This window comes from Malaya genurostris, chromosome 3, assembly GCF_030247185.1.
Source record: "Malaya genurostris strain Urasoe2022 chromosome 3, Malgen_1.1, whole genome shotgun sequence".
NCBI classification, from domain to species: Eukaryota; Metazoa; Arthropoda; class Insecta; order Diptera; family Culicidae; genus Malaya; species Malaya genurostris.
The window spans coordinates 74,185,005-74,201,561 of NC_080572.1; the positions used below are offsets into that span (position 1 = coordinate 74,185,005).

The 16,557-nt window shown below is 37.4% G+C and overlaps 1 protein-coding gene across 1 annotated transcript; it reads left to right on the plus strand.

The window, feature by feature from the left end:
- The first annotated feature begins 2,935 nt into the window (after window positions 1-2,935).
- Window positions 2,936-11,620, plus strand: LOC131433921 (transient receptor potential cation channel protein painless-like). The gene is made up of 6 exons (XM_058600536.1): window positions 2,936-3,289; window positions 3,423-3,608; window positions 3,974-5,858; window positions 10,647-10,777; window positions 10,835-10,935; window positions 11,002-11,620. The coding sequence occupies exons 1-6, from the start codon at window positions 3,242-3,244 to the stop codon at window positions 11,411-11,413; spliced, it is 2,763 nt and encodes a 920-aa protein (XP_058456519.1). The 5' UTR covers window positions 2,936-3,241; the 3' UTR covers window positions 11,414-11,620.
- Window positions 11,621-16,557: the final 4,937 nt, after the last annotated feature.

Here is a 16,557-nt window from a genome sequence, read left to right on the forward strand (position 1 = left end):
GAAATAAATTGCTCCAGTTGTTATAATTACCATCTGATCGGGAATTGTTTCAAAAATATTTTGTGTTATTCCGTCAGCTCCAGGTCCCTTTGCTGCGTTGAGGTTTTCAATTGCATATTTCAGTACTATTATTTTCAGTTGTTCCGTCTAGGTTCATTTGGGAATGTAGGTTGTTAGTTTTGTTTTAACATAGCTAAAGAATTTTTTTGGATGCATTTTGTTTTCGCGTCCAACTTTAAGATTATATTCTTCGTGTGCCGAATTGATTGCTATTTTCAGTTCATTGCAAATGTCAAGGTAGTTTAGTAGATTGATAACACTTTTATCTTTTCTATAGGTCAATTGCGGGTTGAACTATACAGGCAACTTGCTATTGTGACTTCTCCTTCTTCTTTTTACTGGGAGTTCATCAAGCGATTCTATTTGAATAGTATAAGAAAATCATAGACCATTCCACCTTGAGTTTATCTTTGGTTTGAGTATATGAAATGAATAGTGGAACTAAGATGAATGGCGGTTCCGGTATCCTATACTGAAATGAGCAGTGGCGTCTCATGACAAAATTGACTAGTTGTGCACTACTTACCCGATCAGATGGTAATAACAGAATTATAACAACTGGAGTAATTTATTTCAGAAAAGTTTTGTAACAAATTTTGAAATATTTTTGGCTGGTAAGCTGTTACAATAACAAAAATCATAACAAAAAAGACTCTAGCGGGAACAAAATCGTAACAGATTTTGAAACGTTTGTATCACAATTATTATTGAATTTGATATAACTACAGAAGTCCGAAAGCATAAATTTATAACAATAGTTGTAATAAATTAGTTAGCAAACTTAACACATAAAAACTATATCACATCCAACTTTTAGCTTCGTTTCAATCCAAAATTGTTGAATGATTTTTTTTATTAAATGAATAATTTATTTAGTGATCTGGTTTCTTCTTTTAGTTTTTTTAAATTCTGATCATTATATTTCGATATAAAGCAACGGAATAACTCAATTTCGCAATAAATGAATGTTATCATGAGTCTTGCAAATGGAAATAAAACATCATAACTGATGACTGTGCAGTAACTCGTGTGCACGGAAAAGACACTAACACAGCGACAACAGATACTTGAAATTTTATGTCTGATGTCTGATTTACAGGGTCCGCCATCCAACTTTTTTTTGAACTAGCGGTTATTTCGACATTGGTAACCTTAATGTCACTTCTGCTTTGACAGACACTTAGTTTTATCCTTCCGCTGAACGAAAATGGTATACGCTTGAGGAATGCGTGAAAATAGTGCAGTTTTACTATGAAGAAGAAGCCGATTTAAAAAAAATCATCTTCTCGGATGAGGCACATTTTCATCTCGGCGGGTATGTTAATAAGCAAAATTGTCGCATCTGGGAGACGGAAAACCCGCACGTTATCGTGGAGAAGCCGATGCATCCTCAGAGAGTGACGGTTTGGTGCGAATTTTGGTCTGGCGGCATCATTGGGTCATTTTTCTTCGAAAATGAGGCAGGAGCCGCCGCCACGGTCAATGGCGATTAGCCATGATTAGCGATTGGTTCTTCCCGTTACTTGAAGAGGAAGACTTGGACACCATTTGGTTCCAACAAGACGGCGCTCCGTGCCACACAGCCAACGCTACGATCGATCTTCTGCGCACAGTCTTCGAAGATCGCATTATCAGTCGAAATTCGGATGTCGTTTGGCCGCCTCGGAGCTGTGATTTGACACCGTTAGACTATTATCTTTGGGGAGCTGTCAAAGATAAGTGTTATGTAGACTAGCCAGAGACAATTTAAGCCTTGAAGGACAACATTCGTGCAGCCATAGCTGAAATAAAGCTGCATCGAAAATGTACTAAAAAACTGGACCGACCGTATGGCGTACTGCAAGCCCAGCCGAGGCAGCCATTTGAATGAAATTATATTCCACAATTAACCGGAAGGATTGTACTTTAAAATGAAAAAATAAATTTTGAAATCGGATGAACCGTTTGTGTTTTATTGCATGTTTAAAAAAAAGTTACATGGCGGTCTCTGTATATGAGATGCGTGTAAATACACGCAATTTCGGTGCGGTCCCACCTGCTTTCATCGAATGAATAAAGATTCCAAAAAAATAATTGAACTTGGATGGGGTTGTGGACGCAGTTCATTCCTTCAATTCGACCGGTTGTGCAGTGCACGAGGTGCACATGAGAACGAGACACCACTGGAAATGAGACATTTAAATTAGGATAAATACTTTACAATTTTGTGTACGGCCGATGTGTAAAACGATCATCTTTCCTCGCTGCTTATCTTCCTAACTATTCATGTAAGTTCTTCTGAACCAACAAATGTCTGCTAAAAATTTTGCTCTTCTATGAAAAACACGTAAAACCCATTGAACACGTTCCAATAAGTGGTTCAGATACCCCGGAATAATACACGATTGCCAAGCATCAAACAAACAAATTTTGTTGACAAACACGGCTGACACATGTATGCAGATGACTTCCACACGATGCATCATCATCCGATTCACCTCGCTACCGTAGCCTACGCTGTTTTCATCGACCGACAAGTTGTTTATGTTGTCCATGTTGGAGCTTTAACAACCTGTTCGCTACGCCCGACGCAACAGTCAACGAAGCGTCGCTAAGTAGCTGATTGAATCCAAAATAGGGCAAAAGGAACGTACTACGTACGTTCCTAGCGCTCGAAAAACTGACCAACGCCCCACGGAATGTTTATTTAAGGCGACCACCCTACCAAACGCCTACGAGCATGGGATGGAGACGACCGGAGTTGTATTGTGTTGGTAAAATAGTTTCCATCGAGGCAATTGTTTGTGTTTGCCATATGAGGGGAACGATTGTACAGTGGTTTTGTTTCACTAACACATTGTGGTCGAGCTAAGTGGCCTGCGTTGGAGCTTTCCATTCATAAAATATTAGTATCGACCAAAACCTCAGTCGTCACCATTCGGTACCTTCAACGAGGCAGATTTGTTTTGCATTTACCGTCGAATTTAACAAACTGATTTTAACTGTAGATTTCGATAATATAGAAGATTTCATTTTACATTTAAATAAGGCATTATTTGCGAGGAATCTGAAGCAGTTGTGATTAGTTAGTTAGTGTCAAGATTCGGCATGATTCATAGTGATTGTCTCCCTGTACTCAATTGATGATTCTGCATTGAAGTGTTACTGAAACCGGTTTTTTTCGGGGAAAAAGTGCAGCAAAATGAACAACGTCAACAACATTCATCTTCTCTGCGTGTCGGATCCACAGGTATCTAAATTCGTGTCAGTCGGATTGTGTCTTGACAAGTGAAACTATCGCCTGACAATTCAAATCAAAAAAGACGACCCTCTCTAATAAAGTCGTATTATTACTACACTCCACCTATCTACTGTCGTTCTAGCAAGCACTTTCGATTAGTTTGGCCGACAAGAATCTGAAAAATTTTCAATATGCTCTAAGTAGTGGTGCCGATCCGAATGTGCGTGATGATTCGGTCGGATTGTCCGTTTTCGAGCACGCCTGTCAAACTGCTGGTTCGGCAAAGTTCATATTCGAATGTCTGAGACACGGCGCTGATTCACAAGTGGTAAGCATTAGAACAATAACAACAGCAACAATACTTACGCCGCTTCTATACGGTGAAGATGTGATTTTATTTATTTTTTATCGTGGAAGCAAGTGTAAACAAAACATTCCAAACGTTCTGGCGAGCAGTTATAATAAGACGATCAAAGAGTTCCGTTACTTTTCATACGAAAATGAGAAAGAGCAGTAAAACGCGATTTGCTTACTACTATTTATAACGACGCAGTCTCTCGTACGATTTAATACAAGTTCACGCTACCAACAGCTTCACACAGTGTGAGATTTGGTAAATTTGCTTAATCATATCAGTTAGTAAATTTATGTATTTAACGGCGTTAAAACAAAGTTTTTTTTTGTTTATTTCAGCAAAACTCCAACGGAAAGTATCCGATTCATCTCGCCGTAGCATCTGAGGATCCGGATAACATTCGCACACTGTTGGACATCCCGGGACTGAATATTGATGTAGCATACCAGGACCAAACACCACTACATTTGCTATTCGAGCGTATAAATAGCAATAATTGGGAAAGCGTTTTCGATTGTATCAAACAATTCATTCGTAAAGGGGCAGATGTAAACATTCCCAACAGTGACAACCGAACTGCGGTGGGTGTTTTTGTGAAAAATTCTAAAAACTGGCAGAAAAACTCGGAATACTGGAGAAAAGATATTGTACAGTACTGCTTGAAATTTGCTACCGTGGATGTGGACTCGTTTCGCAAAGGTGAACTACGAAAAAAAATTGTTGAAATTTTCCCCGGTGTTACGATACCCGACTTCACGATGGAAACGAATCTGGCAGTTTTGATATCCTTGATTAAGAGTCAAAATGAACGAAAACTCGAATCAACACTGAAACAGTACAAGGATAAACAAACCGACGAAAGAGAATGGCAACGAGATTTGAATGAACTACTGAAAGCTGCAGTTCAAACGGGAAAATTATCGCTCGTGACAAAGATAATTCCGGATAACTACAAATTTGATACCGGTACGGATCTCCCAGATCTGCTAGCGAGATGTTGCAACTACGGCTTTCATGACGTGCTGGCACTGATTTTGACCCGAACAGGGCATGAATTGGCAGATGTAAAACTAATAAATTCCACTCCCCTACTGTCATTGGTTATCAAAGAAATAAACACTCTTAAAGACAGAGAAAAATGTCCATTTTTCAAGTGCCTGAACATTCTGCTCGATGACGATCGTGTGGAAATTGACAAACTAGATGACAAAGGATTCAGTGCCTTACACTATGCAGTAAAGTATAAGGTTGACTCGGCCGTAGAACTACTGCTGGGGCACTCGGCATATATCGGAGCAATGAACATGTTCAAAGAGCTTCCAATTTGCGAAATGAATCCACAAACGTTGGAAGAATATTTGGACTCTTGCATAACCACAAACGAAAAACGTCCGGGAGATGACGAATACGAAGTGAACATTGATTTCTCCTGTTTGGTTCCTCCCAAATACAAGAAGAATTATACGGGAGGAACGGACAATAATCCCGCCAGTAAAACCAGTGATGAGATGTTACCGATTGTTTACATGTCAAACTCGAACGATTTGAAGCATTTGTTGAAACACCCTGTGATATCCAGTTATGTGTTAATCAAGTGGCTCAGGCTCAGTCTGTACTTTTATATAAATTTAGTGATCTGTACAGTGTTCTTTCTGGCGTTCACCTGCTACATAGTCAGATGCTACGGCCAAGAGGATGTGGACCAATGGCTCAAGGAATTGCTTCGTATTATTTGTTTGATCGGAACAACCTATATGGCATTGAGGGAGATCGGTCAAATGATGCTGCACGTCAAACAGTATTTCAGTTCAATTGAAAACTGGATGGAGATTATTTTAATCCTAGCATCATACACCGTTCTGGTGAAGGAGTTTCAAAGTGAAACTCGGCAGATTATATCTGCGGTTGTGATTCTGCTGTCTGCCGTCGAATTCACTCTGTTGGTCGGAACCCTTCCCGTGTTATCGATTTCAACACACATGGTAATGCTGAAAACAGTATCGAAAAACTTTCTGAAGAGCTTGATACTGTATTCCATCATCCTTATCTCTTTCGCGTTTTGCTTTTATACCTTGTTCAACGTGAACAATGGAAGTAAACCGAAGTATGTCGATGCTACGCCCTCGTCCGATACCAATGACGAGAAGGAAGAAGAGGAAGATAAGTTCAATACATTCGCTGACATTGGCACTGCATTGCTTAAAACCGTGGTGATGCTAACGGGTAAGTAGTTTCAATTACATGAAACCAAAATAAATCATTGCGATGGGAGTAGTCATCCTGCAACCAGAGATCAGCGGAAAGAAAAAACCGCAGATCTGGCAACGAGATAAACATAACGAAAATTCTGGTACCGTGTGCATTTGTATTTGTGTGCGAGTGATGCTTCGAATGATCGGGTTTGCCTGTCTGCATAGTATCACACTTGTAGGAAAAATGAAGTGTATCCATCAGTTTTGCTTATACTTAGTGGGAAGATAGCATACAGAATTTGATACACCCAAACCTCCTTTTACGAACCTTATATATGTATGTATGTATGCTTACACACTCACTCGTCTGCATATATGTGTATATATTTATACATATAAATGATTGCTTTTACTTCACCAATATTTATATGTTTTTAGAAATACATACATTTGCACACATGTGTACGTATATTAATACATATATACATATATAAGTTACGTAAATGGAGGTTTGGGTGTATCAATATTCTTAACTGACACTGAACAACGAACAACAAGATAATTGCAAACAAGCAGATTAGAGCCGCTTTTGACAGTTCAGTTGGAATCATAACAATGTCTACGCCGATCTCTGTTTGTAGGGTCACTGCCCGCATGAGCATGGCTGGTAGACGGCTGACTAAACGCTGCCAGCGGGCAAAATATGGCTGGCAGCCATTCTGGTGACCGACTGCCTCACTGCTGCCAGACATATACCTCAAACGACACAACTGTATCCACCAGGATTTTTCCACATAGAAAATTTTTGACATTTTCAGCGAAGGTGAACAGATGAAAACGCTCGGCTAACTAAGATACAGGCGACTATGTTTTGCCTAGAGTGACTATAACCAGAGTGACGAAAACTGTTCGTTTGGAATGACAGCTTTGTTCCAAACGAGCAAACGACCTGTCAAATACAATAGAAAGCTAACGAAACTGCCAACATTGCGGATTAAACGTTTTGGTTTGTTGCCAACATTACGGATGAGACGTCGTCACTCTGGTTATAGGCAATCTAGTTTTGTCAAATTGGATTTGACAGCCGTCACTTAATCAATTTTTGTAGCCATCTGGTGGGCATGGCTGCCTAGGCAGCCAGAAGGCCGAGCTGGTCATTATGAGCAGCAGTTTTTGTCGAACTTCAAAAATAATACGTATTAAGGTTTGAAATCTGTCGACAATCAGAGGCTGCCTTCTTGTTTGATTTTATGCTGTCAAGTATACGACAATTTTGACCTTTTCCTGCTGTGTCAGAAGTAAGTATGATTCAGACGGTCCATTTCCTTCCGTCACAAGAACGTCAGGGTCCAAAAAAATCAGTTTCATACTGTCTTGATCGGAACACTCGCACGCAGTGCTGGAATCTGCTGACATTTGTCTTGAATTTCTTCTTCTTCTTTTTTTCTGGTTGGCGTCACCTCACTTAAGATGACGCCGAATTGATAGCATAGCAATATGGGCTATATTGCCGGTTAATTTTCGTTTATAGTCCAATGGACTTTCTTTTCACTGGACTACAAGCGAAAATCTCGCTGGGTGGCTGCGTCGAATCGTCAAAATACGGCTAAAAATCCTTTCTTTCTTGCGAAATACTCGAATTTTCTCCGGACTAACACGACGCAACGTGCTCACCCGTTGAGAGTTTCACCGGAAGTGTGCTTGAATCTCGTGTGCATGGAAACTTTCACGATTCCTGCTATCCGGGCAGTAATGTATAAATGTCGCGCGTATTATGTCACATACACTGAAAGAAAACATCTACCGGATTTTGAATGAAATGTCACGCAATTCAATAATTAACTACGATGGAATGAGAAAACAATTTTAATGACCTTATAATAAATATTCAGTGAGACACTCATCGCCATACAATTTTGGAACCGGAATTCAGATCTAGATGAAATTGCGCAGTATCTTTTGAGGCAATGAGAGCTTCAATTTTAATCAAGGTTTGTGAAAATCGGTATAACCGGTACTGAGTAAACGAAGTGATTTTCTGTGTTGGAGCTATTCTTAATTATTATCGGTGCTTTCGGAAGTGGAAACAGGGAAATAGTAGTCCTAAAGTAGGTTAATATATCCTAGCTAACTAACAAGATCTGCCAACTAGATGAATTTACTAGTAAGTTTTATAAAAATTTACACCTCGTTTCACCATCGCTTGTGCAAAAAATGAAATGAAGTTTAAATTTTTCCACTTATCGCGCTGTAACACTGGAATCGGAAGTCGGATCGACTTTTCGAAGACTTTTTAAGAAATTTTAAGATTGTTTATTTGCACTCTAGTTAGTGAAAATCGCTTACGAAAGTTCCGAGAATATTGATTGCGCATTTCCTTATAGATTTGCACACATTACCTTATAATTTCGAAAACAGAAATCGGATAAAGATGGAACTCAATAGCAAGCTATGTAACCATAAAACCTTCCATTTCAATCTGAGTTTGTGAGAATCGGCTCAGCCATCTCTGAGTAAAGTAAGTGACATTATTTGTCACATACACACACAAAAAACAATCAATTTTCTCATTCTTATTTTTTCAATATTAGGTGAAATGTTGCGGAATGTTCACTTCGCGTTATTAATCAATTACACTAGACCGATTTTCGCTCAAAAAAATGTCTGTCAGACGGAGGGTTAAGGAAATGAAATAGAGTTTGGTCAACCGATATATCTTATGTTATGTTCATTTTATTCATGTTGAGGAACATATTTGAATACGTGAAGTTCACACACGGAACGCCCGAAATTAGCTCTGCGCCTAATTCGTATTACTGTTTTTGAATTAGTTGATTTTAACTACAAAATTTCCAAAATAACTATAAAATTAGTTAAAATTTAGAATTTACTGTGCTGAAAAAAAACTCTTATTTTTAGAGAATGTGTTTAGTTGGCGAATATTCTGGACACAAACCAGCAATATTTCAATCCAACACGAAATTCTCATTGACAACTAATTTCGTTATTAAAATCAGAAACTTTGATTCTATTTATCTATCACCGTCATTACTGAAGGACAGCAGTGTCAAAGCAAAACAATCCATTCAAAAGCTAAAAGGGACAGTCTTGTTGAAACTGCTCGCAAATTGTTTAGATGTTTTTCGCATGTGTTACGATATATCCCTATATAAATTTCTAAACCGATATGTACACGTCAAATGATGTTTTTTTGTATCTTCTCATTCCGGGCTACGCCTTCCGGTGTACTACTTGTATTCGGTTTTTGCTTTCCGAGTGCTCAAAGTTTTCAGTGAGAGAGTCGATTTCGCGAAGTCGAATGAAGAAAACAACGATTTAGAAGTAAAATTTTCAAAAAGAAGTCTATGTTTCGCTTATGTCTTTTTCTCCAATACAACATCGTATTTATACCTGCAAATATAGAAAAGAGAAACGCGACTGAAATTTTTTTCGGTAGTAGTGTGCCATCTAGTGGCTAGTAGTCATTACGGTGTTAACGAGCGCCATATAGCTGCTAATTGCAGAAACCAATTCAACCATTTATGTTGGTTGAAAACAACGTTTTATTTCTCTAATTCAACTAAAAAATTAGTTGAATGGATATGAAGCGTGTCTTAGCTAAGAAATGACAGCACGTTTAATTGGTGAATTCAACTAAAAAAATAGCCATTTCAACAAATATTTTATTATTATTAAGAGAATTAGAATTAAAAAATCTAAATTAGCAAAAGTAAGATTTTTTTAGTTGTCTCAAAAAATAACTAACTAAAATCAGAAAATCAACTAATTTTTTCGCCAAAATGTTAATTTCGGTCTTTCCGTGCAGATCTCATATACATCAGATATACATTCGCTCATAAAATCCTAGGATACTATCGGACAAAAAGCATTTCTTCAACGTTTTTATGTAAATTAAAAGCACTCCCAGTAACTGTAAGCCATTGCTCTATTGGTGTGTATGCCATAACTAAGCTGCCAACATGACAAATCATAAGAAGAAAATTACAACAATCGATTAGCTGCTTAGAACGAAGATAAGAATAGTAACTAATAGCGGCCCTTACACGATCATTAAAAGTGTCATTACTAAAAAGTAATGACACTTTTAATGATCGTGTAAGGTCTACGAGTTCAGTAATGACACGAGTAATGATGAAATTCCGGATTTTCCATCATTACCAACATTATTTCTTCTTATTATTTTTTTTGTGGAAGTGCTGAATATCGTCGGTTGTATTAGATGAGAAAATTTGACAACCTTTGAAGTAAAAATTCTCTTCAGAACTATACGTGAAAAAAAATTCTGGAAATGACAAAATGTAGATTTAAATTGTTAATGTTTCATTGACCTTAATGCTTCAATGACAAATCAAATTTATTTTCAGCTAAACGAACATAAAGAATATTGCTAATATTCTTTAATTGCTGAGGGAAAGTTATTCTGGTTACAAGCCCCGTGCTGGAGTAGTTACAAATACTCATCATTAATAATGAACGTGTAATGCTAAAAAGTAATGATGTACAGTAATGCAGTAATGACGAGCGTTTGAGCAGAAGTGTCATTACTTAGTAATGAAACTTTTAATGATCGTGAAAGGGCCGCTAGTGTTTTAGTTGTTTTGCAATTGCAAGATTTTCCGTGCAAATGTCAAGTTTTTTATGCAAACGGATTTCTTACTTTTTTTGTATGTAAGCTAAATACACCACTGAAGAAATTGGTTTCATTTCAATAATTATAGCTGATTCAACAATCAATCAAACTAAAGTGTCACAATAAACATCGGCTCACACTTTCTATTATATTATTCTTCCATTCCAGGTGAATTCGAAGCAGCAAACATCAAATTCCAGATCAACGGCGTTAGTTATGTGATTTTTTTACTGTATCTGTTTTTCGTTGCCATCGTAATATTCAATCTGATGAATGGGCTTGCGGTTAGCGATACTGCGGTGAGTTAATTTAGTTCCTATTTTCCATTTTTTTCTGAATTAATAAATTCCATTCAGGCGATCAAAGCTGAGGCCGAATTGATAGGTCTTTCCCAGAAGGTGGATGTCATCTCCAAATACGAAAATGCAATAAAGTCACCGAAAACCAATGGAGTATTGTAAATACGATTAACTGAACCCACTGGTAAACTTCGTTCATTTACCATGACCTTGTGTCATTTCAGAACCACACTGATATTCTACGTTTTCCCGAGAACGTTTCTCCAGCTGTTCCCCGATTATTTGCCTCTGAACTATGTGATTGTAGCGCCGAACCAGTCCAACACAATTTTCATACCGAAACCGCAACCGAAAGGAGAAGTGGAGTCCGTGATCGAGGTCGAGAGCCACATCGAACTACTCCCGAGTGGTCCACGAACCAACGAAAAGTTCAAGCTTAGTTTCGGCTACTGCATTTTGCCCTCGATATCCAAGATGGATAATAAGATCATGAAGTACGCCAAGGAAATTCTGCACACTCGAAACAAGAGAGGACATGTGATAGATAAAATACAACCACTTGAAATGAGATTGTCAAAAATTGAAAGTAATCTAGAAACGATATTGCAGTACTTGAGGAGTACAGAGAAAAAGTAATATCACACGATCGATATTAAATCCAACGATCTGATGACTACACTCTAGTATTGTTAAGAGTCTTGCTTTTTAATTGTAGCACGTAACAAAATAAGCTCGAAAACATTCTATTAATTTATTTTATATTTTGTATTTATTGTTATTATTCGAACCTGTTTTTCTCACGAATGATATAATTCGCGCAGAGCGGTTTTTTAAAGTGACATTTAAACAGTAAAATTTGATGTTGTCTTTCTAGTAATGCACCGTTTATTTGTACTTGTCATTTATCCGAAACGCAATGTGTACTACAATATATTATTTGTCTGAGTAAAAAGTCGGCATAAATATGAAACTATTGAGAGGATAAGGACCCTAAACTAAACTCCATATTATCCAGACAGCATCAACTATCACTGCCATCTCGATTAATCTAGTTCAGCACAATCCATAATACATCAGCTTCCAATCCGCTTATAGGTTTGTGGTAAGAGGTTCCCAACGGTGACGGAACTGAACATCAAAGGTGATTGAATCAATCAAAAGCTTAAGATAGTTCGTTAGTGGAGGCAATTTCGTTTGATCTTCGTTTAATGGAGCTGCACTGATTGAAACAGCCAACGGAAAATTGATACAATTATGCGAAAGGTTTCACGCGATGACGATGTCGCCTATATCAAAGAAAGGGACCGTTCATAAACCATGTAGACTCACTGGGGGGTCTGACAAAAGTCTACGTTTGTCTACGAGGGGGGAGGGGGGGTTTTGCCTAAAGTCTACGTAGTCTCACAATTTTTTTTAAATTTTTTAAGAGATTTACTTAGTTCAATTAGCCGGCCACGCGTTTCCTTCGATTGATCAAAAAGACAGTTGAAATTGCGTATTCAACCAAAGAAGCAGAATTGCAATTCGTCACGTCGAATGACCTTAACAGACTGACTAAAAACATCGTCGACTGTAATCTGTACTGTGAAAGTGATTATCAAATGAGATACTCCGTAGTTTTATGACGGAGTAGAAGTATACTCGACTCTATTGTTTTTTCTTTCATTCTTCTATTCCCTATCGAAGTGAAAAAATAGAAGAGAGTACTAACATAAACATAAATTGATAAAGCTCATTATTCCCTGCAAAAAGTCATCGGACTTTAAGTTGATTGGAGTAAATGAAAAAAATTCAATTTTTATCATTTCCGATTATTATTTAGTCTTAACGTAATCAAGCAAAGAAATGATCAAAATTTATCACTCATCTATATAACCGATCACGAATAAGAAAAAGAAATTAATTATGGAAATCAAATCGCGAGTAAGTCTAAAAAGTTATTCATATTTTTGTTCTGACGTGAAGTAGTTGTCATTTTGGTTTCTTCTAACCAAAAACAGATTTGAAAAATCAAAATGATTGGAATTGTGAAAGTAAACATTTGCCTAAAAATACATACCAAAGGTTGAAATCGAACCAACCATCTACCGGGCTGTTAAATAAGAACGGCTGTTATATACTGCCCGACGTTTCGACCACCTCTATGATCATTTTCAAGGGAAACTGTAGGTTTATTGGTTACGAAAGATATTACAAAAACATTAAAACTGTGTGTTAACTCACTATCTTATCGTTCTTCGTCTAAAAATCGTATGCCCACGAACGATTGTTTACATATTATGTGATTTTAATCACATTTGCTTTCTTATCGTTCATCCAGTGATTGAAATTTATTGTATATCTTTACCTCTTGAGTATCTTGAATAACTTTATGACAACGGTACTGGATCAGATTGTATTTAATCTTATTACAGAATGTAAACTATGAAAATCTATCAGTGACTGAAGACTTAGTAACCTTTCTTTGAAAAATGATTAAAAAACCTGTTTTAATCTACCTAGTGGTGTAATGATGCCTTTCTCATATCAAACATACTATCATGTTTAGTACTGGGGCATTCTTCAAAATAATTTCGTTCGATTTTCAAACGAATAACCAGAGTCGGTTTGTTGGACCGTCTACTGATAAAAACTGTCAAATGTAGAAGATTTGAGATCGATTTAGAAAACTTTTTACGATTTTTCGTATAAATTTTTTAACACACTTTACTCTATATTTCCGTATCCGTAAGTCGGATCCGGATGAAATTCAGGAATTACGTATGAGACCACAGGACCTTTCATTTGAACCTAAGTTTGTGAAAATCGGTCGCGCCATCTATGAGATAAGTTAGAACACATATTTTCATATTTTGGTAAAACAATTTCCCCAGTTAGGAGTCAGCTACGGGTTCGAGTCCCGTCTCTGCGGTAACATTTTCGCAGTTCTCATTACATTATTGCATTCGCATGTCATTTTGTCGTTAATACGACTTACTTTACTATGGGGTGCCTTTTCAAAATATACACTCTGAGAGAGTGATAAGTTTTTGATCGTGAATATCTATTTGTTGTATCTAACGAATCAACGTATTTTTTGCTACACCTTATCGGTAATATGATCACAATTTTATGATAAAATTATCAGTTGTGTGACATAATCTCAAATAATTCAAAATTAAACTTTTCTGAAATGTTTGATATAAACGAGTATCAAAGGGGATAATCCATAAGGCGCGTTTGCCTTTCTCGTATTTGTAAAGCTCATAGCTCAGTGATCTGTGAAAGGATTTATATAATTTTTCAACTTATACGTGTATAGCAAAAGCATTGAAGTATTTCAATAGTACACTATTGAAAAACCTGTCTCATTTGACCCATGTCAACACCAGCCAATCAGAACGCGTTCTAAGGAAGAGAACAAAATATCTGCTGCTGTACAACAAATCGTTCGAGAAAATGTTCCGAACAGTGTTTAATATCGTAGTGAGTTCCAGAATTTAGTCCTTCTGAAACGCAGGAATGAATCCCGTACAGCATCCGGATAGTTTCTTTCAATGAAATGCAAATCCGAAATGAAATATCGAAATTAAAATTCTATATGCTGCTTTTTTTATAGCCGTTAGGACCGCCCATTAGTGAAAAAGCTACAGACGAAATCAGGTAAAAACAAGCCTCTCAACAAAAATTGGATCAGTTTGGATTCTATCGCCACTGCGAGCAGATGTATTTTGTGTCGTTTGCAAAGCTAGTTTCGCCTCCGACAAGAGCTATTACGTCACAGCTGCCAGTCATTTGCATTGGTGAAAAAGCAACGGTGGAGAGCATTACACAAAATCAGCCATTCTAATGGCTCTAAAAGTTTTCCATAGAACTATTAGGATTTGTTGTTCGCAAATCGAAAGGAAATATCCTCAGTTTAGTGCAAATCTAGAACAGTTTGGTTAGATTTTTGCATTTTTCGCTGTGTGAGATTCACAGTAATCTGTTTTTGCGAAAAATGTGGAAAAGGGAAATGCTTGCATAATTCATACAATTGATCAACTAATTGATATTCGGAAGTGTTAAGGAACATATCAGTTGTTTTCGTATTCACGACATCCAGTTAAGTCTCTGACATTACCCACCCGCCTTTTTTCCAATCTGGTTTCCCCATTAGATACTGATCATATTTAATAACTAGCTCAAGACGGCTCTACGTCTTAACAAAGACTAAAACACAAATCGTTCAAAGTTTTAGTTTTACTTTTCGGACATACATCAGCAGCTGCAGCTAAACTATAACAATCGACTCCATTATCGAAGGAAAAATAAAACTATACTGGTTAGAACGAACGAATCAACGTTGAAGCCGTGTTCGATGGAACTAATATGAACCGTTTCCATTAATCTCATGGACGATCGCTCCTCTTCACGTGAAAAATTTCATTGGCTCTGCTTTCAATCGATGCTATTCCGTGCTATATTTTTATTTTTTCTCTCTCTCTCTTTTGCTCATCCATCTCCCTTGCAGCGTTTTCAACAGCAAACACACGAAATTGAAAGTGAAAAGTTTCAATTGGCACTTCGACACAAAGTACAGATGAGCGTTTTTCCACAGCGAGAGTGGAAAATAAACACTATCAGCATGATTCGAACTCGATGGCCACCCGAGCAGCGATGGGAAATGAATTTTCCAATCAAAGTGTCTGACCGGACCGTGCGGGAGTGTGCGCTTCTCTATTGAACTAACTAAGCTCGCATATGATATGAAAGCGAAACACACACACACACAAAACAAACAACAAAAAATCATTCAGTTGTGATAAAGCAGAGAATAAATAAACTCGTTTAAATGGAAATCGATTTACGAGATTATGCTCACAGATCGATGAACAAAAATAGAATTGTCACGGAAATTGTGAAACTTTGCGCTTGATGCGTGTATGTCACCGATCTTGGAGACGAGCTTTGTGATGAAATATTGAGTAATAGATTGGAGTTTCTGCAGCGGTATGATGGCCACTTGTCAGTTCGCTTTCTTTTCACGATCGAAATTTACGAACCGAATAAAGGCCGGAAAATTCGCAAAAATCTAATCATTAAATCTTCTGTAATTTTAATTTTTTCGCCGGAAACTACTTGGCCGCATACGATTTGCTGTAGATTTTTCAATTCAAAACTGAATTTGAACATTGCATTTTCAATGTCATCGTAACCGGTCTTGTCCCTACACAACCCCGATTTTTTTTGCTCTTGTGTGTCCCTCCTTACATTTGCACCGTTACAAATCTGCAAGTGAAACATTCAAAAATTGCAAAACTCAGATAATGAATCAACTAGTATATGCGATTAACGATATTCGGAAGTGTGGAAAAAGCATGTCAGTTTTATTCGTAAAGACTGTCCCAGAAAGTATGGACGCACTTTGATTTCGCTCTAAATAATTCACAAGTGTTAGATATTCTAATTTTATTCGATAAACTGATAATATTACACTACAGCAACAGAGTATTATTCTCAACATTTGCTACTTAGCCATTGTAGACTAGCTGGCGTACCTTCCTGCGAACGTTCCTCATTAAATTCCGTACAGATTTCTTGGCGACAAGTTTTGACACTTTTTTCCAATGTTTTTCGAACTGTTGAATGGTTTCGGTTGCCGAGACATGTTTCCTAAGATGTGCCTTCGTTAATGCCCGAAATTCCTCAATTGGTCGAAGTTGTTGGTAATTTGGTGGATTCATGTCTTTTGGGACGATTTCGAGTAGTGGCAAGAAGCACGATCTAGCCAGAAGACAACAGGATCCTTGTGGATTCGA